The sequence below is a fragment of the Alligator mississippiensis genome, chromosome 16 (assembly GCF_030867095.1).
Source record: "Alligator mississippiensis isolate rAllMis1 chromosome 16, rAllMis1, whole genome shotgun sequence".
In the NCBI taxonomy this organism is placed as follows: domain Eukaryota; kingdom Metazoa; phylum Chordata; order Crocodylia; family Alligatoridae; genus Alligator; species Alligator mississippiensis.
Window position 1 is genome coordinate 34,839,996 of NC_081839.1, and position 27,505 is coordinate 34,867,500.

General features: G+C 52.7%; 3 protein-coding genes across 7 annotated transcripts; 1 reads left to right on the forward strand and 2 right to left on the reverse strand.

The window, feature by feature from the left end:
* Positions 1 to 4,455, reverse strand: MPZL3 (myelin protein zero like 3). The gene is made up of 6 exons (XM_014606946.3): positions 4,375 to 4,455; positions 4,126 to 4,292; positions 2,937 to 3,147; positions 2,305 to 2,470; positions 1,622 to 1,685; positions 1 to 269 (listed from the first exon to the last, which is right to left on the reverse strand). Exons 1-6 carry the CDS (start codon positions 4,445 to 4,447, stop codon positions 243 to 245), a joined length of 708 nt encoding a protein of 235 aa, XP_014462432.3. The 5' UTR covers positions 4,448 to 4,455; the 3' UTR covers positions 1 to 242.
* LOC102572715 (T-cell surface glycoprotein CD3 epsilon chain) lies at positions 4,372 to 27,361 on the forward strand. Of its 5 annotated transcripts, XM_059719832.1 has the most exons (9): positions 4,372 to 4,462; positions 20,219 to 20,325; positions 20,566 to 20,769; positions 20,867 to 20,986; positions 23,032 to 23,052; positions 23,622 to 23,846; positions 24,782 to 24,946; positions 25,527 to 25,573; positions 25,799 to 27,361. In XM_059719832.1, the coding sequence occupies exons 4-9, from the start codon at positions 20,914 to 20,916 to the stop codon at positions 25,853 to 25,855; spliced, it is 588 nt and encodes a 195-aa protein (XP_059575815.1). In that variant the 5' UTR covers positions 4,372 to 4,462; positions 20,219 to 20,325; positions 20,566 to 20,769; positions 20,867 to 20,913; the 3' UTR covers positions 25,856 to 27,361. The 5 variants fall into 5 exon arrangements, with proteins under 5 accessions (XP_059575815.1, XP_014462428.2, XP_059575814.1 ...); XM_014606942.3 differs by lacking the exon at positions 20,566 to 20,769; XM_059719831.1 differs by lacking the exon at positions 4,372 to 4,462 and adding an exon at positions 4,539 to 4,654 and having other exon boundaries at positions 20,219 to 20,769.
* Positions 5,379 to 14,116, reverse strand: MPZL2 (myelin protein zero like 2). The gene is made up of 6 exons (XM_006266847.4): positions 13,920 to 14,116; positions 10,489 to 10,655; positions 9,229 to 9,436; positions 8,842 to 8,986; positions 7,373 to 7,471; positions 5,379 to 6,803 (listed from the first exon to the last, which is right to left on the reverse strand). Exons 1-5 carry the CDS (start codon positions 13,990 to 13,992, stop codon positions 7,405 to 7,407), a joined length of 660 nt encoding a protein of 219 aa, XP_006266909.1. The 5' UTR covers positions 13,993 to 14,116; the 3' UTR covers positions 5,379 to 6,803; positions 7,373 to 7,404.
* Positions 27,362 to 27,505: the final 144 nt, after the last annotated feature.

Below are 27,505 nucleotides of genomic sequence, written 5' to 3' on the forward strand. Positions count from 1 at the left end.
TAAAGGAAGTGGGCTGGTTTTAATATACAACATGCTCACTTTTGCAATAAAAAAATATTTTAAAATCGTAATTTCTATCATTCAATAAAAATTGATTCTTCTATCTCAGCATCATTCTCCCAATTCTTCAGGATAAGAGAGGCAGGTGGCTTCATCCTGCACTGGGTCTCCAGGGATCTTTGGGATTTTCTGGATAGAACTTTCCAATGCTGCAATTTCTCCTTTCACCTGGCTTTGGTCATTCAGTATGGGTCTTCATCATCAGAGTCCTGAACAGAACACAAAGGGAGATTAGACACAAAACAAAAATACGACTTCAACAGAAATTCTGGTTGGGCAGATTCAGACAAGAGATTAGGTGTTTCCAGTAAGATGCTGGTGAAAGCCAACATCCCTGCAAAAGCCTCAGGGCTAATGACTGACCAACATGCTAAAGGACCCAGCTGCAGACAACAAGGAGTCGAGCTCTTGGTACTGCGAGAAGGTGAAGTGAAGAAGCAGCAAGCACTTCTCCCATCCTCAATAGGCAGTTCAAGTTCCTAGAGATCTGACCCAGAGAAACTATTTCCTCCCTGCAGGAGCCCTACATAAGCCCTGGGAAGCACCATGCCAGATGGGCAAGAGGAAAGCACGCGTGCTTAGGGCGCATGTTACCAGGTTTGCACAAAGCTACACGGCACTTTAAATCTGCTCTTTAGCTTCAGTCCTGACAGCAGAATGCTTTCAGATCCCTTCTGCCAACCACAGGTCTGCTGCTTTCGTTTTCCACTTCCCCTCAACACCAGCCCCCTGGCTGTGGCTTGCTCGCACGCACACATCTCCCTCGAGCCCTCATCCCAATTCAGGAACCAAGTCCAAACAGCTTCCTTGGACTAGCTGGTTTTGCAATCTCAGATCCTCTCTGATGCGTTAGCAGCAGCACAAATCAGACAAGGAAATACTTTCGGGGAGAAGCATTCTGGGACAGAAAGACAAGCACAAACAGCCAGTGAAACACTCAAAGCCAACAGGATTACATAACTCAGCCTGGCCTTTACTGCAGGGCCAGAGGAGGCATGCTAGCCCTGCTTCTACCTCTGACCTGCCCTTGCTCAGTTCCTGGTCCAGTAGCCTCCCACCTGTTCCTCTACAGAGTCACCCCACTACCAGCAAGACTGCTTTCCTGGCCCCTCAGTGCTGAGGGTACCATAACAGAGCCACTGCAAGACTTACAGTTTGGTGATGGGGTAGTAAGTGAACATGATTTCAAGACAATGAGCAGAACCACGAAAACAAGGGAATCTCTGGGCTGGAGGGGACCATGCTGCCCCCAGCTCTGCAGGCTACAACCTGTGCAAGAACATTAGGTGGATTTAAACATCCCTGTTTCTGTGCTGCCAAACCCTGGCTGAACTGCACCCAGGATGAGGAGATCACTGTGGCCCATGCGTGGACAACACTGCTCTGGAGTTCTGGATCTTCATCTCCCAGGAACACAGTATTTTCTGCGGTTTCTACCCAACAAAGCCCTGATATGGAGTGCACTGAAGAGCATCATCCCAGAGTCCACAGGTTCTACCCTTGGCTCGCGCTACTGCTCTCCCTACAGAAAAGCACTTGGAAAAATGGTATGTTCACTTACCACACACTGCAGACACCATATCCCCAGCCTTCTCATGCAGCCATCTCTCTCGCTATGTTCAGGCCTGCAGAAAGAGCATAACAGCAAGTCAGCAAGTCTATATTCACATTCGCAGGCAGCCAGGAGACTCTGCTTCTACCAGATCCAACACATGGGCTCTCCCTCCGCACCTTTGACTACATCATTGTAAACACCATTTCAGGAATGAAGCTTGGGCTAGCAAGTGGGAAAACCAATGCATCTGGCTCCTCATTTCAAAGCCTGGCACTTGACTAGTTTGTCATGTCTTTTTACCACTTGATCTCCTACACAAAATTACTGTTTGGTCAGAAAGTTTCAACAGCCATTAGTTAAAATACTGTATGTAAAAAATTCTGTGAATGTAATGTTGGCTCATCAGTGCTGCAGGTCAAACTGTTGGGTGTTGCACTGGAATAGGCAGTCCCTGGTAACAGCTTAGAGCCGTATCTTCATCACAACCACAGCCAGAGAGGAATCCCATGCATTTCACTTTGCTCCATTCCTACCTGGCCTTAGCAGAGACTCTTACTACCCACCCACAAAGTCTCATTGGTTGAACCTTGGACCCTGTGGGTTATAAAACAGGGGAGACCAGCAAAATGCACACCTACGATTGTAAGCCAGAGAGAAACTATAGGTTGTAGGGTACAGGCAGAACTTACTCATCAGACACTTCAATGGAGGATTTCTTATAGCCTGATTTTTTTCTATTCTTTAGCAACCCAAACTTCCTTCCCATCCTCACTAGCAGCAGAATCACCACAATGACCGAGGGAACGAACACTAGGATGGACAGCAACATTGCTGATGTCAGCTGGAAAGACAGGCCTGCAAGAGAGAAGGAAAGCAGAGCACATACAAGAGGTGAATGCGACTTTGCTTGCTCTCTAAGGAAGCAATAATCCCTATACAGCCAGCTGGCCCTTGTAACAAAATGCCCAGAGCTTGCAATGGTCCTGCAGGGAACTCAGTTCAGAAGCAGATCTGAGGCTTTCAGTGCCCAACTGAATGAAAAGCAGTGAAACTGGGGGGTCAGGTCAAACCTGTGGGTGTACCCTCTCTTCAGGGCCAGGGACATGGCTCTCGTGCAGGAAAGAGGATGCCCCTGCCCTAGGCAGCTAACAGCTCACGTCAGAGCTTCGTTAATGTTTGCGGAGCCTGAAGTTATCCTTAAGACAACAGCGATCAGCGGTTCACATTACTGGGTCCTAACCCTGCAAGCTTTTGGGACTGGAACTTACAGACTCCCAGGTACAGGCCGATGGGTGCCAGTCACCGGGGCCTGGAGTCTTACCCCTCTCCGTGACGGTCAGCACCGTCCAGGGAATGTTGTGGTGCACGTCCGGAGGGTTCTTCACAGCGCAGGAGAACGTCCCATTGTCACTCAGAACTGGGTTTTGGATGGCGATGGAAGCATCGCCCTTGGCAACGTCCCCGACCCAGGAAATCCTGCCTTTGAATGTCCCTATTTCAGTCGGGTAGGCAACAGACTGATAATGAAAAATCTGAGGAGGAAAAGCAGGAATTATCACATCCCTTGAGTAGAAGACCGAGCTGGGCTCACAGGCCCACACCAGGCAGCGTAGCACCAGCTTTCCATGGGTTGTTTTTTTGGTTTTCCTTTTTGCTAAGGGACGGAGGCGAGTATCACCACCTTCCACATCCCCTTTGCACGCCGGCCCCCAGGGCCCTGTGCTTTCAGCAGCCTTCTGGCCAACGAGCATCTACGGCAGAAGAGGGTCCTAGCAACTAGGATGCTACCTTGGAACCGGGGAGACCAGGACTAAAGCCCCCGATCCACAACCAACGCGCTGTACAGCTGCGAGCAAGTTCCTTTGACTCGTCACTCCCATGTCGGGCAGGAGCCCGACTCCCTCCCGGCCTTGCAGAGACACTGGAGAGCAAAAGACTGAGACGCGCAGCTACTCCGGTCGCGGGGAACCACACGAGCACCTTCGCGTGACCAGCTGACGTCTTCCCAAGACACTCGCAGTCCTTCCAGGTGTCACGCAAGTGTCACCAGGGCCCCGCCCCATTCCTGCCCTGGGCACAGCACGCGCCCGCCGCGGCCTCCCGGCTACGAGCAGCGGGCAGCCTGTCTCACCCACAAAGAACGTGGGTTTCGTTGCGTGTTTATCTTGAATGGCAGCTTTACAGCAGGACTCGACAGGCAGGCAGCAGTGCCAGGATTTCATAACACTCTCAACAATCACGGGTCAGGCCCGTCAATCTGTAAGGGCCGTCTGTCGCCGTCAGCGCCTGCCACGGCGCGCACGCTGCCGTCGCCCCCGCGCCCGTGGCCGGGGGCCGTGCCTGGCGGGGGTCCAGCCCACCGCATCGGTGGCACTGTTCTGTGCGCGCGCGGGGTGCAGAGCGGCGCCGGCGTCTCGCAGCGAGTCCCTGGCGGCGCTGGCGTCCAGCGGGTCTGCGCGCGCCCCCGTCTGCGCGCAGCGCTGGCAGCTCCGGCGCCCGCGGGCACTTACCGTCTCGAGGCCACCGCCCTCCCGGGGCCGGTACGTCCAGTCCACCGTCAGCTTCTCGGTGAGGGGCGCGGAGGAGCGGAAGGTGCAGCTCAGCACCACGTCCTCGCCCAGGAAGGCACGCACGGCGGGGCTGGCTCGGATGTCCATGGGCGCCACGCTGCACACACCTGGGGGGGGGCGCAGGTGAGGGCACCTGCCACAGCCCCGCCCCCGGAAGCGGAAGTGCCGCCCCCCTTGCCCCGCACTCACCGTGCAGCAGCAGCACCCCCAGCGCGGGGAGGCCCCGCCGCAGACTCCGCGTCCGCATCGCGCCCGCAGCCATGGCGGCGCCGCACAGGTGAGGCCGGAAGGGGCGGGGCCGGGGGCGCCGCGCGTCGCCATGGCGACGGGGCCTGGCTCGGGATGCGGCCCAGCGCTGCCCGGTCGCGACGGGGTGCCTGGTCTGGGCGGCAAGGCCGGGCCGGAGCCGTGTCGTTGTGGGCGGCGGCGCTTCCAGACGGGGCGCGGCGCGGCGCGGCGCGGCGCCCGGGTGAGCTGGCCCCAAGCCGGGCGCGTCCCGAGGCGCGGGGCGGACTCGGGGCTGGACGCCGGCTGGCCCGGGGCGGGGCGGGGCGGGGCGCGGGGACCTCGCGGCCGCGATGCTGTGGGGGGGCGGGGGTAACGCATAAGTCCGTTCCCGGAGAATTGCTCGGGGGCTGGTTTCAGTGAAGCGGGCAGGTGTCACCGCTGGGGGCGGCGGCGGCGGCGGGATGTTGGTCCGTACCCCGTGTCAGACCCCGCGGGCGGGCGGGCGGGCGCTGGACCCCGTTGGACAGCGCGGGGAGAGAGCCCTGGTTTGGTATCCAGCAAAAGGAAGCTATTAATAATGACCCAAAACACCAGCATCGTGCCCGTTTTCCTTCTGCTTGGCCTTGACCTCGAGAAACCCCAATAGTCTCTCCACCCCCCATTTCATATCCTCTCCGTGGTTCATGGTGTGTTTTAACCTCGTGTGTTGGGTTGTTCCTGCTCGGCCCCACTCGTCCTAGCTGCCAAGCCGGCGGCGCTGGGGCCGGCGTGCGTGCGTGCGTGCGCTCGTCGCGCTGCCGTCCGCATGAGACGGGCGGTGGTTGCGAGCCGAGAGCGCGGCTCGCTTGCGGCGGGGCCGCGGCGGGTACGTCGCAGTCGTTCTGTGCCTGTGGCCGCTGACTCTGTCCACAAGACGCAGTTATATATGGCACCCAAGATAGGAAAAGAAAACATGCAAGCTGTGATAATGTGTCCACATTTTACAGGTAGGGTCATAAAATAAAGCATTCTTTAAACAAACAGACGGATACTTGATTTAACGCTGGTTAAATACAGCGACAGCTTTGAAGTTTTGCTGGTTTTTGGTTTTGTTCGTTTATTTCCACCGCAGTCTGCAGTGAGCACGCCAAATTTGGAAAATACATGACTAACCTACAGCAGTAAATAGCGTCAAGACAAACTAACTTTCATTCCCCTTTGAGCCACTGTGCGTATCTGGAAAGCTGCATATAATATTGAGAGGTGTCAGAGCTTCTACTGACTACTTCTGTGCTTGATACCGTGCCACCAGCTACTGAATTTCGATAGCAAATAAAGCTTGACTGTGATTAGGCACCACGCGTAGCGTTTGCTGAGGAGTCTCCGGAGCAGCGGAGACTGTTGCAGGCAAAGTTGTGGCATTTGGAAAGGAATCTGTAAGCCTCGTGACCAGCAGCAAAAGGTGTTACGCAAGGCGGATTCAGGTGAGTTAAGAGAAGTGAGTGGAGGAATCTGGGCTGGAATAGCAGAGCAGAACAGAGAGCAGGATTTACACGTGTCAGAAGAACAGGAATGGAAAGAAGCTGCCATAGCACCTGCCCAAAGTGTACTTGGCAACAGGCAGCATTCCCAGTCTACCAACTTCAAACGTGCTAAGTCACTTACAGTGCAAGTCATACGTCAAACTGAAAAATGCATCTACTGCTAAAAATCATCACTGCTGAAGAAACAGCATGTTGTCCAAAACTGTAACGCTCCACTTAAAGTAAGCTTGGGCTCCAAACTCCATTATTGCAAGAAGCTGCCCCTCTGACTGGTCTGTCTAGATGTCTTTTTTTTCTTTGGTGGCATTTAGCAGGGTTTTCCAATGGAGGGGAATATGATGCAGACCAAATTACTTATTATTTTGATTCTTGAGGAACAAGAGTGTACCAAGTGAATTTGTAACAACAAAGGATTCTCCCTTCTCCTGTCTACGGTTGGAGTGAGATGGTGTAAACAAAATTAAAATATGAAAGATGCATCTTCAGAAATATGAAAGATGCATCTGCATGCCAAGATGAGGACTTTGCAAACCTCTGTTCAATCAGCTGTCCTTGGATTTCTTCTGTATCTTCTAGATTCTTTTTCTTCACAGGAGTGAATCAAATGAAATTCTGCATAGCTTTTCTCCAAATGGCTTCAGCTGGGTTGAAGAGCAAAGACAACTTCATTTCTGATGGGATGAGTTCCTCCTGCTTTGCCTCAATGAAAGGGAATATGACCTTATACTTTATACTAGTGCAACCATTTTTTCCTGGCAAGAGTTTCAAGGCGAGCAGCGGTACCACACTTGCAGCATCAGAAATGTATAATTCAGCTTTGATCTAACTTCTGAATGTGGAAGTATTAGCCATCTTCTTCAGAAGTACCTGCAGAAGAAATTGGAAGAAATTTAAAGATAAAAACCGCGTGTTACTACGTCATAGTCTTGAGACTGGAGATAGTGGAGAGAACTAGCGTTGCCAGAAAATAGAAATAATGTCTAAACATATCGGCAGAGAATAGCAACAGGTTAAGACTTTTATATAGCGGCCTTAAAATAAGGAGGGCAAAGTGAATCAAAAAACCAACTAGAGCTGGTTAAAGGAGATAAATTCAGTTCTCCTTTGTTCACAAGAGCTGCATTCTGGTTAGTAGCAGTTTAGGCTTGCCTCTTAATGAGCCTCAACCCTGATGGGAGAAACCAGTCATAGGGTTGAAAGTGAATTCTGCCTCCCTGGGCCATTCAGCCCTTGTTCTGTCTGGCAAGGCTGTTGGCTGGAAACGTGCTACATGTGATTGTGGTCATGGCAGTTTCTGTACTGTGGGTGCCAGGACCTGTAACATGGGATGGGTCTGAGACCTACTCACTTACTTTACTCAAGCTGTGAAAAAGCCATGTAAAACCCCCTCTCAGGCCTGCCCAAGTGCTGATCCAGACTAGTCAGGGTTTGGTTACCTTCACTATGTGTACCATTTAGTAAGGACTCTTTAGTCTTTAGCTTCTAATGGAACAGCTACCATCTCTTCTGTACTCTTCAGTTTTTCCTTTTCTGGACTGTTAATAAAAAAGAAGGTACAAACAACCGTCAGATATCGTGGTCCCAGGTTCCTGAGTCAGAAGAGGTAAACAAGGAGATAATAAGCATGTTATATAGAAGGTGCACCGTGCTTTGCACAGAGGGCCCTGGGTGTCTGGCTTATGAAAGAAGGGAAAATATCTAACTTCCATTGGCTGTGACCCCACCCCAGAGGCAGCCCTGTGTTTGACATACCACCCCCGCTTAATGTTCTCTGACCCACTCATCCTCTGCCAAACTTGGCTGCCCAGCATTTTATCCAAGCCAGTTGGACTAGGTAGTGTCAGAGCAGAAGGCACAAGAGGGTGGAAGTAACACAACGGATGCAGTGAAAAATGTATGGGTGAGTCGCACCGAATGGTCAAGAACATTGCTGATCTCTTTGGATCCGGCGGTCCAAAGTTATTCAAGCCACTTCTCTAGGTGCCTGTCCAGCCAGTCCTGCACAGGCGGTGTGCAGTTAACACTAATGCTGTGTGTTACACGATGTTGTCCTGTAAGCCCTTTATGTGCATGGCTAGCGTGAGGTGGCACTGCATCTGTTTAGACAGACTGCAGATTGCAGGTGGCATTGAATCCGTTTAGGCAGGGCAGCTGAAGGCTGCTGGTTACCAGGCAGCTCGATCACAGTTGGTCAGACGTGGTCTCCCAATCCCTGTCCTATTCTGTCATTCATATCTTTCTAAAAAAAGCTCCTTGGGATCAAGTCTTTTAATTTCGTTCCCCAGAACATCTTCTGTCTCTTTCTTTCTGCCTTTGTTGTGCTCACCAAGCCATAGCACATTACCCAGCTGCTATTTCTCCAAATGACAGAGCATCTTGGCAGGCAGCACATTTTGTGGCAATAATGGCCCGATGGTACTGAACCTGTCTTTAAGCCTGTACTTGTTCAGCTGGCAAGAGCTATAAAACTTGGCCTTGCCCTCATGTAAAAGATGCTACTTAAATCTAGCTACATGTGGCCAGATAGTAATCATATTTGCTGTGTCCTTTGGTGTGATGAACAGACAAGAGTTTATCCTAATTGCACAGGACATATCTGCCACACCAGCCCTGGTAGACAGTGGTCCACCTCTCCTTTACCCGCCCCCCCCGAACGGGCAAAGCAAGCTTCCCCCACACAGCTGGCTTTTCCTGACTGCTCCGCCACGAGTAGGAGCAGAGTTATGACTCAAGGGCTCATTCCAGCTGTGAACCCTCTCCTGGGGATGGCAACAAGGGGCCAAATATGCCCACTTGTTTTGGAGGACTCTGTGCTGCAGATGCTTTGCTGTGGTGTGCAGCTACTGGCTCCAGACTCCCATGAAGATGCATATTAAGAAGGCTTCTCAGAAGACCCTGTCCTTACAGCTCTGTCTCCACCATCTCGGTGCTCTTCTCTTGCCGTTTCCTCCGGTAGTGTCGACAGACAACTACAACGATCACCAGAATGATCATCAGGGCACAGGCAGACCCGATAGCCACTGCCAGGTAGTGGATTTCTGAGAAACGCACTGCACAGAAGAGAAACAAGTGAATGAAAGAGGGGGGGCAAAATTTGGGGCTGGGCACACGGCTGGGAGCCAGGGACTCCTGAGCTCAGTCCTTCAGATCCACAAACACAGTGCATTTGTTTATTTTCCTCCCATACCCCCTCTATCACCTTCCTCCCTTCTTGTGTTTTGACCGTCAGGGTGGGCAGTTTTACCATTCCCGCACTGGTTAATTCCCTACTAGTTGTGACAGTGCCACGTACCACTCTGCACAACGCTGAGCCGGATTTCACCAATCGTGCCGCTGACGTCTGGTGGGTTCATCACCTGACACGTGAAAGTCCCATTGTCGGTCGGCTTCAGGTTCCAGATGACAATGGATGCATCGTTCTTATGAATGTTCCCATCCCAAGTAACACGGTCTTTAAACCGCCCAGTAAGCAGATAGGGCTGGCCTTGGTAAAAGAACACCTAGTTTGTCAGGAAGAGGATGTGTTACTGTCCCCATGTGGTACTGTACCCTTCCCCAACCTGGATGAGGCAGCTGCCTGTTAATAAACTTGTGCTCAGGACCATTCTGCCAATGCTCTAGAGCTCTAGACATTCCTAAAACAAGCAGGACTGTAGGATCGTGCTGCCCCCACTTCAGCTCGCGGACTCCACTTAGGACCCAGCTGCCCTCGTACAACGCTATTCTGTCTAATTACTATAGGCCCTGTCCTAGGTACACTTTAGGGTGTATGCCAGCTATCACTGGCACAGAACCTGGCAGCACCAGTGGGAAGCAGCCATGCACGTGAGCACGGTGGGATGGGAATAAAGTCACAGGCCCCCCTTAAACATGGCTCCCTTGATCCTGGCAGCATATCTCCTGCATCCTCACTCCTGGTTCCTTTTCTCATGTGTTTTCACCTCTGAAAACATATGCAGCTTCCGTCCCAGTTGTTGAGGCTTGGAGGAGGGCCTGGGCCAGGCAGGAGGGAGCTGTGCTGAATCAGCCTCTCCCAGCAGAGCTCAAAGGCTGCTCTAATCCTAAAATGGATCCTTCATGGGGCACAGTGGCATGGAGAGAGACAGCCTGGCCCAAGTTGAATTTATGGTAGCCTGTTGAACCCTGTGTCATTTTTAATGGGGCCCTTAATGATGCATTTTCCCTGCAAATTAGTGCTGCTGGTGCAGTGCAGACAGGACCATATTCAGCTTTTGTGTAAGTAGGTGCAATTCCACTGGGGTCTCAAGTGTTTTAAATTGGATTTGGCCTGAACTATTTAAAAATGGGTCTAACCAGGTTTAACAGCCAAAATAGCCAGGGCCAGAGGCCAAAGCTCCCCATGAAAAGAGGAGTTAGTTGAATCAGTAAAGACAAAAGCCACACCACCACAGTCCTACGTGACTGCTTGTCTGCTGTCCTCACCCATGTTCACACCTTCGATTGTTACACTCCTATTGCTTAAGTGCTGTGCCTTGGGCAAGGTCTGCGTGAGTAATGCTGTAACATGCTGGAGAGTAAGATTTCTACTTACGGACTCATCTGAGCCTTTTTCCTCAGGCCGGAAGTTCCAGGTCACCGTCAGTCGTGGGCCGATGGGGCTAAAGGTGGAAAAGGTGCATTTTAAGCGTATGTTAGTCCCATTCAGAGCTTCCTCCTCCCTGGAAGTGTGGACTTCCACAGCTGCTGCAGGCCACAGTGCTGTAGGGAAAATAACAAGGGGATACAGTAAAGAAAAGCTCTAGTCTGGAAGCAAGTTCCTAGCCTTTCCTTCGACACAACGAGCCCTGGCTGGAGCCTGCCATATCAACTGCTGTTAATGTGTAAACTGAGAATCCTAAAAGCACACTCTTAAATACTGGTGATAAGAGTCTTGCGTGTGTAGAACCTTGAGGATCCCAAAGCACTTCTCATACACACTCAGCTGACACATGAGCGCTGCACAGAGGTGATTTTGGGTGGGTGTTTGCTGTGTCCTTGGGAACTTTAGTGTTAGCGGCAGTGGGGGCCACTTCTCGGTGGGAGGAAAGCTCGATCGGGGTCTTGTGTTATGGTCTCAAGTGCCTTTTGCTGAGTTGAGGCCTTCGCTGATTTAGTTTAAATGGGTCTGCAAATCATCCTTGAATGCATTGGAAACAGTAACCCAAGGCCAAAGTTTTTCCTGTGCGCACACTGCATCTTCTTGCAGCCCGGTGCTGTGCTTTTGTGTAGTGTAGCAGTGCCTCAGCTGTGGATTGTCTTTTGGGGCTGAATCCCACCTGAAGGAGTCTGAAGGCACAGATGATCCCCAAGCCTCCCTTTCATGCAGTGAGTCAGTTTTGTGCTGACTGGACTCTTCCAGGATTTGTTACTTTCTCCTTCCTCCTTCCCACAGTGCAACTCCTGCGTGGGATGGGGCACAAGGACTTTAATGGAACAGGCTGTGCAGCAGGTCTCTGGGGATGGCAGATAGCTGGCCTGCTGCAGCTGAAGTTTCGTAAGTCGGGCAGGTTTGGGTCTGGCTGCTGGTTTCAGTGGGGCCTGGTGTGGAGAAGCTCCCAGTAGGAGCTGTGGGAATACTGATGGCTACTGGGCAGGAGGCTGCCTTCTCTCTGAACCAATATAGAAAGGTTTGGCCCCAGAAGCTGCTGTGCCGCTGGAAGTGCCGCCTTTGTGCTGTGAAAGAAACCTGTCACCGGTAGGCAGGGCCGGTCCCGCGTGGCTTTTGGAATACCTGGAAACCTCCGTGTCCTGGCCCTGTTCCAGGTAGGCGACTCCTTTCCGCTTCTGCAGTTCCCGTCTTCCTGTCCCTGTGGCTCATGCTGCTGAGGGGTGTTAAGCAACTGCCCTCTCCCACTGCAGATAGGGTGGGTGAAGTCTCTTCTTTACACACTGTGTTATCAGGTAGAGTTTTTAATACACTTGAGGATGAAAACTGCTCCACACAGCAAGATGTCCCATGCATGGCCTAGGCTGCTCCCGCTGCCCAATTATGGGCTGGCTGCTAGGTGGTGGTTTGGGGTAGTGCCAGCAGCTCATACAGGAAGTCCCCACCGTCACATCTTTGTTTGCCAAACATCCGCAGTTAAAAAGCAAGAAACAAAAAACCCACCCCCGCTGAGTTTATGAAACAAGTAAACACTAGGGTAGGCTACTAATGAAGAGTGGCCGGAGACAAGAAGTGGGAGGGGGGCAGGAAGAAGCAGGGCCCACAGAAGCCGGGAAGCATCTCTAGTCCAAAGCTCTTGGCTTTGGGGCCCTCATTCTGCTCCTACATTCCTTGATTTCATGCAGCCACTTAGTGACCTTGAGCCCAATGTGTACCATTGTGAGAGTAGTATCAGTCCCTTAAGCCCTGCCCACGCAGGCAAAACAAGTGCTTTTCAGTTGGGTCCTTTGCTAAATCCAAGATAAGGGCTAACATGTATCTGTCCAGCGGTGCTGGGAGCATTCCAGGGGCATGCACGCTGCTGAAATACTCACCCGTCTTACCCACAGAGGCATGGCCCTGGCGCCTTGGCAGCTCTCCCCCATGTACAGCTCGCTGCCCCAGACAGCGATGCAGTTGTGGAGCACAGAGCTGAGGCACAACCTACACTACAGAGGTTTCCCTGCAGAACTCCAGGCATCGTGGAAGACATGCCGCTTGAATGGGGATGGGGCAAGGACTTCTAACCTGGGAAGGAAGAGACGATCCATCTCAAGTGGGCCGCCTGAGACGATACTTGGATGTGGGGAGCAGCTTGGGGAGGAGATGTACATTCATACTCCCAGGATGAAGGGTGGGAGACATCACACAAGTTCATACCACCTAACCGATTCCTTAACTCGGCTTCACACAGCAACTGCTTCTGCCTTCCCTAAATGAACAAATCTTGAATAACTTCCAGCTGGTCACCTATTAGACTCCCGTGAAGATGCCACCCATTTTAAACCCAAATTCACCCCTGTCCCAGCTACTTCAAAGCAAGCCCTTTACTGCGAAATAATCCCTTTGGGGCTGAAGAACATAGTTTGATTCAAAAGGAAAGGGGTCTGCACTTTTAAAGCTTTCTGTCCAAATAATTGGCTGGTGTTTAGTTTCCTTTGGTACAGAACACTGAAGTGTATGGGGTTACTGGGGAGGGAGGAGGGGGTTGCCATAAAATACTCCCAAAATAACCTAAAACCCTAAAACCTGGAAATAAGCAGTTTTTACATTTCACTCTCATTTTCACAAAAATAGCTGGGAAATATGGGTTTTACCTTCTTAAAAGTAGCACATGCTCACGAGAGGCAGTACTGAAATATTTCAAAATGTCAAACTTGTGCATTTGAGAATCTTTTTGGCTAATATAAGATTTCCCATAAAAAGTCTTGATTTCCAATTGAAAATGAAATCCCCCATATCACCATAGGCTCTAAAAAGAGCAAAGCTAAGGGTATTTTTTTCACAACAGAGTCCAAGAAAAAGGTGTCTGAGTTGGAAAAGGGTGAGAGAAGCAATAGAAAACATTGGGGGTCTCTGCTCAGATTCAGATCCCAGTTGAACCAGTGTAAGTCCTCATCAGTTCCACTGAGGCCGGTGTCTTTGTTCTAGATGTATGCTAGTGTTGGAGATCTGAAACCAGCCCCGACTCTTTGCTAATCTCTCCATTTTTAATGTGACAAAGATGGTGAAAGAGTCTCTAAAGTAAAGTCCAAAGAGCGCCTGGCTGGAGCAGGGCCGGAGGGGAGGAAATGGTGGTAACTGGAGCTCAGAATGCACTCAGTGTTCGCCGCCCTCCCCTGAACACACCTAAACCTGTTTGTCCAAGAAACACAATCGCCCCGTAGCTCTCGGCAAAATCAGACCAAAAAAATTGCAACCACGTTCTGGCTTTCACAGAAATGCCTGAGATTTCTACAAAGTCACTGTCTTCAGGAGGAAGGAGACTTAAAGAGCAGGAGGGTAAAGTCCAAGGGGCAACTGAGGCCAAAGAGAAAAATATTTAAAGACTTCCTTACCTAGGATCTGTGGCCCAAGGAGGAGCAGAGCCCCCACCCAGCTGGGGCCAGGGGCTGAGGAGGGCAAGTCCATGCTGCAGAGACTCCCCCAGTGCCCAGTGGCTCCCCCCCCCAGAGGACTGGGTGAGGAGTGATCTCCCAGAAGTCTCCCCTTCCTGGGACTGTTCCTCCACTTGCCTCACCCTGCCAGGCTTGGGAGCACTTGCTCCAGCCTGAGTCACGGAGCAGGAGTGCTCCCGTACCCTTGCGCTGGAATGAAAGGTGGGGCCAGCGAGCTCGCCTCCCTCCCACAGCCCAGGCAGATTGCAAAGGGAGTTTGAGCTCTCCTTTCCCCTTGCCAGCTTACTCCACCTTCCACCTGGAGCCATCCTTGCATTGAGAGGCTGGAAAATCTGCCCCAGGGTGTTTACAAACACAGCTGAAGGGAGCACTGATTGTTTTTCAAAGGGTCTGCAAAGAATGGTCCTTATGGCAGCAATACAGGCCTCCTCCTGACTTCTCACTCAGCCTTGGCCGGGAGACAAGGGGAGAAAAAAGCTCTTGCTGAAACAAGTGCCTGCAGTAAGAGCGGCAGGAGCAGATGTGAACACATCCCTCTGTAAAATGGGTGTAATCAGAGAGGGTGCTCTAGCATCCCTTGTGCAGCGCAACAAACAGCCTAGAGGAATAAGGAACTCAGCGGCACCAGGTTCCCCTCACAAGTAGCGAGGGGAAGTGTCTGCATTAATAAGATAAGAGGGTTTGGGGTAGAGGGACGGAAGTCACTTCTGGCTGTCCGTAGAAGTGGCTGCACCTTATGGCTGTAGCAGGTCCTTAAGTTCCTACCTCCCTGGTTCCTAGGGCACAGTTATCACAGGACAGAGACCTCAGTTGCACAAACTGCCCTCCCCCAACACACACACCTTCCTGGTAGTCACCGCACTGGGGCCAATTGCAGTCTGGAGGGCCGTGGAGCTGAACTCCCTGCTCGCTGACGGGGCCTCTCGCTGGGATATAGTATGCTGCCAGAGGCAGCCTGAGGACCGTACCCGGCAGCTGCCCGCTCTCCAGTGCTCTTACCCTCCGTTTAGGCATGGAGACAATGAAAGCACACGAACAGAGCGAGGAGACTGCAGTTTGATGAAGAGAGCCTGGGGTAGGAGCTCACAGGTTTTGCCAGGAGAGAGGCTACAGGTTCAGAGAGTACATCTCCTCTCCCATTTGCTGTCGCACCCCTCCCTATGGCAGCTGCCTAGGAAATGAGCAACGTGTCATCGGCTTCTTTTAATGCAATCTGGAAGCAAGGAGAAGCCCCAGCACAGCATGCCTAGTCAGCAGTCTGTGGCCGGATGGTGCACACAGCTGGCCGACAGGTTCACAGTCCTGGTACTGGCTGTAAAAAACACCATACATGGCTATTTCCACTGTGTGCTTTGCCCCTCTCCTATCCCCTCCTTGCTTCATATCACCAGAGTTTCCTTTAATTGCTCTTCAGAACTATTTCTCCCATTCTCTTACTTTTAAAAGTTGCACGTTTATTGTCAGGCATTGTTTTTTTTGCAAGGAGGGAGGGGGGGAATGTGTTTGCTGCCACAATCCTTGTTTTAAACTTCTGCATAAAATGGATGGACCACTGTTAGAAATGGTGCTGAAGATGGTTTATGGCTGAACAAGAGCACCGTCTGCAGAGACTTCGGAGTCAGCAGCTGGGACAGATTGGGCTGGAGTGCTCTAGGCAAAAGTGAGCTGAGTAAACGGAGGTGGCTGATTAAAAAGGGCTTGGTTTCTAGAGAATTACCAGGGAAGGTAATCTCAAAAGATCCCAGTAGAGAAAAGAATGATGATTTTACAATAAACTCCAAAGCTTGGAAGAAGCAGCAGGGTTATTGAAGGGCCTTGAAGAGACTGGAATGGAACAAGAATGAGAGGAAGTGGGGAAGGAAAGAAGCCAGCCGGCCAACAGAAGAGGAAGCTGTTGCTGTCCCCCGGCTTCGCTGTGCTACGGAACGCGCGTTAATGGTCAGAGCAGGGGACGGGGTGTCGGAACTCGTGTTCTGTCCCCTGTACCACAGCTAAGAGCAAGGTCTGAGCAAGTCGCTCCCCGCATGTGCTCCAGTTTCTTTCTGTGGAAGGAGAGGTGGCGCCAGCCTACTCCTGCTATTGCTGGGATGTGGTGGCATCCGGCGCTTTGCTACAGCTCCAGAGACCTGAACCCATGCCCTGCTCTGGGCACATCCCAGAGGCTGACCCCAGCTGACCCATCTGCAAGTAGGTACCCTGGTCACTCGTGCTGGGGAGTTAAAGGTGGCTGTATGTGAAGCCTGCGCTGTGGGCACTGCTGTGCCTCCCCCATGCCAGCTGGGCTGTTTGGCTTGGGTGGGCCTTTATAAAGTTGTGGCGATTTGTGCGCTATTTGCAAAGGGCTTTGAGACTGTGGGGTGAAGAGGGCTCCCCTCACCATCAGGCCAGGGAGGAACAAGTTTCCTGCTGCTCCTTGGTGCCCCCTCTCTGGTGGCATAAGGAGTGGGCCCGTGGAGCCCTTCCTCTCCCTGCCTCTGGAGAGGCTCTCACTTCACCGCTGCACCTGGGAGCCACCACAGCCCCCTTCCCTCTCCCCTCAGGGGCTTGCAGGAGCGCAGACAGTGTTGTCCGAGAGCAGGACATTTAGTCCGTGTCTGCAGTCCCTCCTGGAGCATGGAAACTTGTGGCAGGGAGAAGGAAAGGCCGGGCTCCGTGTGCACGTGACTGAGTTCTTGTTAATTCCTGCAGACGGACTCCATTGGCCACGGGCCTGGGAGCAGCCGGGGAAGCTGAACACATGCAGCTGCCATGGCCCAGGGCCCACCCCGGCAGGTAGGGCGACTCCTTCCCCACATAGTCTGTGAAGAGCTGATGGGATGGGGATGTGCCGTCAAGAAGCCGTCACTCTTGTTAGTTCTGCAGAATCCCACAGTATGCAAATCTCTAGCGCTGTGGACCGCTCTGGCCTGGCTGCTCAGTGTGGTTTGGGTTCAGGCCTGAACTTGCAGCAGTTTGGCAATTGTCTTCTGTTTTGCCCCGTGGCTCCCTTTCCAGGTGGGGGAGGCTGGCCCAGTCCCACAGGGGTGCGCGTTTCCTGATTCTGCGGAAGCAGATCCATCCTGATTGCAGAGTGTTCGGCCTTGCCTCATCTGTTGTGCGCGGGGAGGGGATGGATCAGGGCGTGGGCAGCACCACAATGGGCTGTTCTCTGCTGTTTCATCCCTCCTGAAAATGGCTCCTATGGTCTGCGCTCCCCTGGGAATTGATGCTTTTGCACCTGTGTCCCCTAGAGCAGTGGTTCTCGACCTTTTCTGTACCAGGACCCATTTGGAAACATCAATGCCCAGTCTTGGCCCTGTGCCCCTCACTCCCAACACGCTGCCCCCAGCCCTCCAGTGTGTGGGGCACGGGGGCCACAAGCAGTCCCTTGCAAGCTGGAACTCTGACATCCTGCAAGGGACAAGCCACAGTTTCCCACCCTTTTCTCCTTCCAAGAAGAATGCATTTTTAAAGTTTGTTCGCGACCTTTTCATCTATTCTTGCTACCCACTTTTGGGTCATGACTCATGGCTTGAGAAACGCTGTCCTAAAGTGTCATTCATTCTAGGCGCTCCCAGACGAAGAGAACTCAGTGAACCTTACCCAGGACCAGCAGCTTACCTTTCTGTACACCTCATACTCCAAAGACCTCCTAAAAACTGCACACTAAGAGTGCAGCCATGGCTTAAGCAGTGTGTGACAGCTGAGAAGGAGCTGGTGGCAGAAAGGAAAGGACATTTTGGTCAAAGGCCCTAAGGAGAAAGTCTTCTCAGTTTATGAAAACTGCCCAGTGGGATCGAAAGTGTCCATGCAAAGAAGGTAGCTCCTGGCTTCCAGCCTCTGCTCAGACAGCTCCCAGGGCTGGGAGCAGAACCCAGAGTCTTCACAGCTCTGCCCCCTGCCTCCGACCGTCACATCTGAGAAATCATTTACACTGCAGCCAGGAGATACGGGAGCAGGTCTGGGCAGGTCTCCAGGCTTCAGGCCTCCATGATGTCCCAGAGATAAGAGTCCCTGAGGACCCAGGTGAAAATGATTGGTTTATAAAAGATATCACATCTACTCAAAAAAGCTTGCCTGGTTTAGAGAGTGAATTTCAAACCCCAAAAGGTGAAGAGCCTTCAGATAAGGATTGGACAAAGGCAGTTGAGTACCACACCCTCTGCCCATTTGAGCATCTGTTCCCAGAGCTGCCCCCATTGATAGGTGTTTAAATCTTCCATTCTTGCATGACAAAAAGAAGTGCAGAAGCCCTGGCATTGACCACTGTTTCCTGCAGAGTGCAGAGGTCCTTGTCTGCTGGCTGGCACCCAGCCATACAGCTCTGGCTCTGGGATTTCCAGCACGCTGGATGCTGTCATTACAGTTCAGATGGAAGTAGGGTTTTGTGGTTAAATCGGGGAATTCAATCAATGTCTCTGGGGTTCTCTTCCGTCTCCTGGGAAAGCCACTTCCCCTCTGGGCCAGAGTCCCATTGAGCTGGTCATTCCTTAACCCTCGGCACTCATGTAGCACTGCCTATCTGTACAAGTCACTGCTGGTGTGAGATCCTATTTGACTGTCACAGGTGCTGAGCCCTCTGAAATGAGTGCAGGCACCCAGTGCCTCTGGCAGCCAGGTCCTGGGGTCACACACTGAGCGTCCAGAATCAGCACCTGCTTCTGCAAATGTAGGCCTAACAACTTCGCAGGGCCACGTCACTGCCAGGCAGTGATCACCCCAGCCCCAGCCTGTCTCCTTGCAGGAGCTGCAGCAATGGCCCCGATCGGGGAACAAGCCTAGGAATGGCCTCTCTCCCGTGTGCAAACGTGCCTGCTGCGCAGGCCAGTAGCAAAAGGCCAGAGTGCTGCTGCGTGGGGAACGGCCCCCTCTAGCGGCATCACGCCACTTCTGTGCTAATCCTAAAACCCAGCGTGTCCCTTTGATTTCCGTGTATGAAAGGTGTCAGCGGGCTCCTCCCACCTTCCCCTCCTCCAGGGCACTAGAGGCAGTGCCCTCACCCCGCAGTAGGAGAGAAACCCTCCTCCTCCCCAGAATGGCAGCCCCACAGCCCAGCTTTGCTCACGTGGCTCCCACAGACCACTTGACTTCTGTAGAGCGCAGGGTTGCCAGACAGATTCATATAAGCCAGGGCCCCTGGCAGTCATAGCAAGGGAAGGGTTTGTCTGAGCATCCTTGCCCTCCCCACGTACCCTGCCACTTGCAGCTTAGCGGGTGCATACATGTGAGGCACAGAATTGGGAAGACCCATTTTATGGCAAATTCAGGTTCCTAACACGTGTAAATGCTGTCATGTGCATGCAGAGTTTCCCCTACCTTCAAGCTTGCCCATTAGCAATCCTTTCATCACCACTGGGTCCATGGCACATGCTTTGGGAAGTGCCAGCATGTAGTCCCTGCCTCTACTGGGTCTGGAGCAGAGTCACTGAGGTTCCCATGTTTGTCCTGGACCTGATTGCAGGGGCACGGGGCTGGCACGAGCAGAGGTGACTGCAAGGGCAGGGACCACATAGCTGCTTCCTAGTTATTTGCTACTTCTCCACTAGAGCCCAGAGTAACAGCTTGTGCTGAGCTGTCTGCTGCCGTGGACAAGATGTACTCCTGTGCACATGGTATCAAGTGGAAAGTGGGTGAACCAGAGCCTGGAATGGCTCGGGACACACTGCCCTTTCCCTGGGCAACGTTGGCATGTTGCTATCTATCTACTTACTTTTTCACTTATTTCTGGCCATGACCATCAGGGGTTGGGTGGGTGCTTCCCAGTCGGAGAAAAGGGCCCAGTCCCTGCTGAAAAGCAGGCGCCACACATCTGGCTGTGGGGACAGATGTATACATGAATTTTCAAATGGGTGTGCAAGCTGCTTTCAGGTTCCTCCTCTTCCCTGGCACTGTCAGTGGGAGTTTGTGCAAAGTGAAAGGGTGGGGAAGGATGTCACCCCATAGGGAGCATCGTGGGAGAAAGCAGAGAGGCAGACATCTGGGTGAATGAAGCTGGTCTACTCGTCCATGGGCCCATGGGGTCCCGTGAGAAGCAGGCTAGTATCTGCCAGGTGGCTCCTGAGGGAGCAGTGCCCTGAAACATGCTCATGCTGGCAGTCCTGGTAGCAGGGAGCTTCCCATTGTGTAACACCAGCATTGAAGCCCAGACCCAGTGAGCGAGTCAACTCCTGGTTTGTTTAATTCAGTCCTATTGCTATTCTCGGTTGTAAACTTGTCGGCCAGCTCACCACTGCTTAGAGTTTTCTCTCTACCTCTTTCAGATTTTCTACCCCACTCATCCCTGCAGCACGTGAACTTCAGACCTTCGTACGACCATCATGGCTATTGCTGACCTGTGTTACAGCAGCATCAAGGGGCCTGACTCAAGGTATGGCCCTGTTCGGGTAGGTCCTAGGCTTCCCGCCTCTTTAGTAGGAGGCAGCCTCACCCCAAGGACCTTGCTATGGAGCTCCGGCTGGTTGTACAAGATGTCTCTGTGCGGCTGGTCCCGGCTCTTGCGGTATTTTCAGTCATTGCATTTGTTGTCATCACTTTGCTAACTTGATTGTAACACGCTGAACTTGAAAACTACTAACTCATCCGGTTCTGTGGATGTTTTTGTGGAAAGTTTGGTCAGCAAGTCAGCTGCGGCCCCCTCTGCCCCTGCTCCCTGTCCTGGAGCAGTCGTGAGGATGGAGTGAGGGGCAGATGGCTGCCTCTTGCTTTCGGTGACGTTCAGATGTGCAGACGCTTCGAGCCTCCGCACTTCCTGGCGCAGGCTTGTTTTACGTTCTCAGTCTCCCCAAGCTGCTCGCGCAGTGCGCTGGAAACGGTAAGTCCTCCCTGCGCTGCCTCAGCGACTGTCATAATCAGTTCTGAGAAACGCTTCTGGACCTGTTTCTCATAAACGACGCCCTTTCTTTCTTCAGAACAGACCCCGGCAATGCCAGTCTGATTGGACGCGACAGGCGAGAGCATGGGGAGAACAGGGAATGCAAGGATGAAGTTGGGGCTTTTCCTGCCTGCACTGGGGGTCCTGCTCTGTGTGGGTGAGTACAGCTGGCAGAGTGCAAAGGTGATCCTCATGGGCTCAGCCAAAGGGAGTACATGCGTGTGCAGTGCAGGCAGGGCAGGTCCCCACAGGGCTCCTGACAGATGTGTACAATGGCTTATGGTAGAAAAAAGGTTGCTTCTGGCTCAGGCGAGATGGGGCAGTCAGTTAGTTGAAAGAGAAGGATCAGCAGCGCCTTACTTCAGTCTTTAAAATAAGATCAGTGGTTGAGAAGATTGTTTCTGCTTATTCAAAATTCACTGGAGTCTTCGACAAGAGTCTGCAGAGGTGAGCAAAGGTACGGGCAAGGCAACCCGGGGCAGTAGCACAGTTCAGGGGAGCCAGGACTCCTGCCTCCTGTTCTTGGCTCTGTCATTAAACCCCTGTGTGCTCTTGGGCAAGTCACTCTTCCTCTGTAGCTCAGATTCACCATGGGAAGGCAGGAAGAGTGGCTTCTCTTTAATGTCAAGATGAGCAGCTGGTGTTTGTAAAGCACAAAGGGAGAGAGTCGGAGGAAAGGCAGAGCAGGTGTAGATACTACTGCTAAATCAGTTATGGAAATGAATTCTGCAGCCACCCCACCCAAACATGGGAACCACCTCTCGCTCTGCTTTCAGAGCATTAAAGGAAATTGGGCTTCGGTAGGCTGCAACTGATTTTTGCTAGAGCACCTGCATATATTTTATTTCTCTAAAAAAATTCCTCTGAAGAAAACAAATCAGCTGATCGCCTTCTCCTCTAGCCCCTGGGGTTTCTTGTCTGTGGCCTCCAAGAGAGTTGCTCCCTCAGTAAATTGAATCCTGCCTGTGAAGAGACACAGAAAGAACTGAACACTTAAACAGGCCGTTTTTGCATTTATTTTTGCCTGTCTCTGCTGGCCGGCATCCCTCTAACCACCTGGCAAGCTCAGTCTAGCCACCCTGGTATTGCAGCTCCAGGGATTTTGACACAGTTGCACATTTCCCAACCTGAATGATGCACAGAAACTATTTTGCAGAGTTCAGCCATGTTATTTTTAACACTATGGCCCTAGACCTGCAGAGAACAAACCCCTCCCAACAGGGTGAAACCGCTGGCTCTCCACAATTGGTCTCTGCTCAGCACAGCGCAACAGGCATGTTGGTGCGTTTACACCTGCCAAAGCATTTCTATGTAAAGTGGACTCAGAACGCCGCCATTTCACTTCTCCAGCTTGCATTGGTCATCACGCTGTGAAAATGGCACCCAAAGAGAAACAAGTTCAGTTCTAAATACCATTGTCTGTCTAATCTCTTATCTTGTTAGAGATTTTGGATGGATCCAACAACAGCAGTAGAGTACAAATATGCTGACTGCAAATGTCTTCCTAGTCAAGACCAGACCCAAGGAGAAGCATTCCAACAGAATGATTATTTAAAGGACTGGAAATATTCTGCATCAGTTAACTGTTACTGTTTCCACTGACTTGAAAAATCAGCAAAAATCAATTGTCAGTAGTAATTTCCAGTGGCATCTACATAGGATTGGTAGCTTGCAGAGATCAGACAGTGCATAGAGGAATAAAACGTTCCATGGTGGGATTTTGACACTGATTTGTGGGAGAAGGTGATCAGGGTAGAACCCGAGTGACAATATGGGAAAGAGAAGGCTGAGAGTAACCAGCAGTTTTATTATAAAATCTGAGATTGGAGGGCAGCACAGATACCTGCAGTAGGGTGGTTTGAGCCACTGCCCCACCTTCAGAATGGCTCCTCTGGCACCGAAATGTGTTTCTTGCTTCTGCCACCTTTTCTGGCCTCCGCTGCCATCCTGTTTGCAAGGCTGGGGGGGATGGTATGTGTTTACAGCACCAGGGTCACGTGCTTATGTGGCAGACACCTGAGCAGGTACTAGATTATTCCTGTGGGTTCCTGTTGTGCATTTTCTCCCTGGAAGCAGGTTGCTAAACACAACAGAAAGGACATTTTTGAGCAGAGGAGCCCTGCAAGGACTCCCTGCATGTAGGCAGGATCTCCAGGGTGCAGCGCATAGATTTACTAATGGTTTTGTTGTGTTCTTTTACAGGTGGCACCACAGCACAGAACTGTAAGTTGATTTTACCAGCAATGCTTTTAACTATTCAGTCCTAGAGTAATGTTGTAAAACTAAGATTGACCCTGCTGTTTCTAGCTGCTTGGCGAGAGGGAGCCGGCAAGTGGGAGGCTGGGCCTGACCTAGAACCCTTAGAAGCAATGTGCATCTGCTTATCAGGTGCTGAACAGCCTTGTGTGTGCATGTGTCCGCAGAGGACACATCACAGAGAACATCTCACAGTCTAAAACTCTAGATCCACAAGAGGTGCTTCTCCCTGAGCTTGGAGCCAGTGGAAGTGCCATTATTAATAGCAGTTGCTATTTAAAATGAATACTATGGTAGCATCCAAGGCCACACTCAAGTAACCATTGGGCTACCTCAGCATATACATGCAAAAGGAAGCAGTCCCTCCCCAAATAGCTTGCATTTGAAGAGTGCCACTGAGGCCAGGGGCTATGCAGTTGGTGCCTCATTTTCCCTTTGTTCCTGGTGCACTTATCCATAGAATCAATAGTTGCATGCTCACATTCTTCCTCCAGACCAGAAGGCCTCTCTGCTAATGTTGTTCTTGTTTCCCACAGCCATGGAGATCGACGTGGTGATCTCTTACACCACAGTGATTCTCACCTGCAACATTGACCGGTCTGATCCTATAACATGGAAGAAGGATAACACAAATCTCCAAGGCCCAGTTAGCAGAGATAATCAGTTGGAGATATCAAACTACCAGGGTAGTAAAGATGATGGCACATACACCTGTGCAGCAGGCACGGACACGTCGATACCGCTATACCTGAAAGCCAAGGGTGAGTGAAGGAGAATGCCCCTCCCACTGGAAGCGGGCACCGGGGCCTTTGGGAGCCTTTTCCTGGGCTCGGCCATGGGGATTTCCTGCCTATCCTGAGGAGCTGGGCCTGACTTGAGGGGCGTGGGGCCGACTCTAGCATGGGCCCCCGAGGCCGCGCTGCTGAGCGTGGACGTGAGGGCTCCACAGGCTCCTGGTTGGAAGAGGGGCTGTTTGTTCCAGTGCTCCCAGCTCAGCTTCTCCACCCTGCTCTGCCACAGAGCTTGCTTTGCCCTACCTGCATCCTCACACCAGTGGTGAGAGCGCTGTCCCACACTGAGGTGAGGCATTCCCTGAGCTTCAGAGGGCAGGGAGCGTTAAGGATTTCAGTGAAAGACACTGGCCCTGGAGGCTGCTGTGGTCCCACTTGGAAACTGGCCCTGTTCTCCTGTCTCACAAAGCAGCTTGCAGCCCCAAAGCAAGGCAGGCTGCCTGGAAGCTGCTCTGCCCGACTGTCCCTGGAATCCCTGCCTTCTCCCTGGTGTGAACAGAAAAGGCTGAGAACCTGGGGAGAAAAAGGAAGAGGTGTCAGGGAGGGCTTGCATCCTGGTGCAAGGACTCTGCAGAGATCAGGAGACTGTTCAGTCCTGACCCCCTCAGCTCCCTCACCCTGTTGGTGCTGGCTGCACTGAGGCATGGGGAGGGTAGAACCGTCTCTGCCTTCCCCCAGCTTCTTGGCCTGCCCTCCCCTCTCATCCCCTCATGAAGGAAGGGCACCATTTCCATTAATGTGAAGCAGGTGAGCAAGGTCTTCATAGCGTGAGCAGGAGCACGTGGCTCCTGCCTCCGGGCTGAGACTCGTGGCTGTCTCCTGCCTCCCCGCCCACCACCATTCTCCCTCGGCTCTGAGGGCAGCTTGCCAGTCTCCATGCCCCTGACCCATCCCTTCCCCTGCAGTGTGCGAGAACTGCAACGAGCTGGACGTCCTGATTGTGGCCTTCATCATCATTGCGGATCTCCTCATCACCTTCGGGGTGCTGATCCTGGTCTACTACTGCAGCAAGAGCCAGAAGGGGAGAGCCGGGGCTGGGGCTGGAGCAGGCGCAGGAGGACGGCCACGAGGTGAGGGCAGCTTTGGTGGCATCCAGTCCCTCGGAGACCAGGGCAGACAGGCTGAAAAGAGGAGACTGAGCACAAAGGCAGTCACAAGGGGATCTTGCTGGGCTGGGCCCAGCCCCTGGGCAGCTTGTGCTCTAGCCAGTCTCAGGCTGCTCCTCCTCTGCCTTTGGTGTGGGGAGGGTGCACCTGCCATTTTGTGTTGATGCCAACGCCGCCACAGGAAACCATTTCACAGGCTGTCGTGCAGCAGCAGCGAGTCTGGGCTGCAGGGGGAGGCAGCCACGGCACTAGCTCGGCCTGAGAGCCATGGGGCCATGCTGCTGCCGGCTCAGCTAGTACGAGTGTTGCCAGGCACGGCCATTCAAAGACCACAACTCATACGGAAAAATCAGGTGGGCTTAAAAGCCGAGAGACTTCTCTAAATGACAAGCTCAAAGCTCAGGTGGGCGCCCAGAATCCTTGGCCATCCTGCATCCCCATTGCCCTGATGGTGAAGCCCCTGCGGGCTGGGGGGTGAAGTCAGCTTTTAAAGCACTGGGAAAGGGCTGTAGGTCATTACTGCTCCATGTGTTCTGTGTTTCAGGCCAGAAGATGCAGCGCCCCCCACCCATTCCAAACCCAGACTACGAGGTAATAGCATTTGTCCCTTTTGAAGTGCCCTGCTCACCCTGGGGCAGGGAAGGGGTTACGGGCAGCAGGGCCTGCCCCATGCCGAGGCCAGGCATCTTCCCTGTCAGGGGAGGTTGATGCCCTGCCCCAGAGCTGTGCACCCCTGTGTGCAAACTGCATATCCTCATGGCTACTGGGCACTTCCGTAATGCTCATGATCAACCAACATCTGTTCTGTTTCTGCAGCCCATCAGGAAGGGACAGCGGGAAGTGTATGCCGGCTTGGAGTCCAGGGGTTTCTGAGTCACCCAGCAGACGGCAGGCAAGACACAGCAGCGGAGGGGCCTGAAGCTTCTGTCCCATCAGAGAGGAGCTCCTACTGCCCGCTGAGCCAAGCAGCTGCCCCAGGAGATGCTTCCATGCCCCAGCTGACACGATCCTTCCTGCCACCCCTTGACCTCCCCATACAGAATCAGGCAAGGAAACAGCAGAAAGTCTTTTCCCTGTTACGTGTCAGTGGCCATCGCCTGCTGAGATCCCCACAGAGACCTGTAGCCTGTCCTTTCCAAAGTGTCAGGGAAACCCCCTCATGCTTGGCTGTATTTATTGCAACTGTGGCCTCCACTTTCTGCTGTCAGCACCTGGCCCCGCAGGTCTCCTCCTCCCAGCTCGCAGGCGGCCTCTTTCCTGCCACATGCAGGATGTGAGCGCCCATGTCCTGAGCTCTGGGCTGGGACCTGTCAGGGCCAAGTGCTGTGCTGACTCGCATGTCAGTGTGGCCAGCTCACTGCCCCTAGTGCCTCCACTTCTCCAACTGCAGGGAGAGGCAGGCGCTGCCTGGGGTGCTGTGCATCAGTGTAGGATGATGCTGGTAAGGCAGGGGGGTGCTTAGCTAGGGTCTCTGCTGCCTTCCCCTTGCTCTTTCATTCCACTGCCTTCACCTTCCCAGACTGCTTCCAGCTTCACAGCATTACTTTCTCTTCTTGTTGCTGCCTGGAAGGGTAACACCTGTCTCCACTAGAAGAGGGGGAGTGTGCCAGCATGTTCAGGAAGGGCTGGATATAGCTGGCACGGGCACTCTGAGCAAAGGGCTCCGCTGGAATCCCTGCAGCAGGGAACTGCTCTCCCAGGCCCCTGCAGCCCTCATTGCAAGGCATGTGCCTTTGCTTTCCCTGGCATATCACCTGTCAGCCCAGAGCAGGGAGCTTAGATGGATGACCAAACCTTAGGCATTTAGAATTACATTGAGTAGCTCTTGGATGCCCTGTTGTGCCCAACAGTGGGTAGGGAGAGTTGGATTCTGCTCCCAAGACCTTCAGTCCCAGCAAAACGAGAAAAAGGCCCCAAACCCCTTTTCCCTGATGGAAACTCCTGAGCCCCCAACTGCTGCCTGAACTGCCAGCACTGCCCTCCCCTCTGGAGAAGGCCTAAGATGAATTCCAAAGGCTGTGACAAGCGGCCCAGGCCGAGCAGGGCTGGCAGGAGAATAAGCCCTTTCCATGGGTGCTAGTGTTCCCACTGTGTCCTGCTCCAGGCCAGGAAGCTGCAGGAAAAGCACAGATCCTCGGAGCTGGCTCGACCGGTCCCAGGAGGCTGTGCCAGTGGTGGGCACTGAGCAGATGCCCACTTGCTCACCCATCCCTTGATCCATCCCTGGCAGTCCATCCCTAGCAGTCAGGCTGTGCCCAGGTGCCCCTCTCCGTTACCTAGAGGGCAGCTTTGCTTGCGCTGATCAACAGCCTTTTCTAACAAGTGTCCTGTAGGTACTTAAATGTATGTTATGCTGTCAAATAAAAAGGGAGGATTCTCTTGCTGGGTCTGCCTCAGCTGGTGTCTGGTTCATCTAGGCTTGCAATGGTCAGTGCATTCTCCATGCATATGCTCCACACACCGAGCTGTTGGTGGGCTGGGGCTGCCCCAGCCACAGGGGAGCACCAAGGTACTCTGACAGCA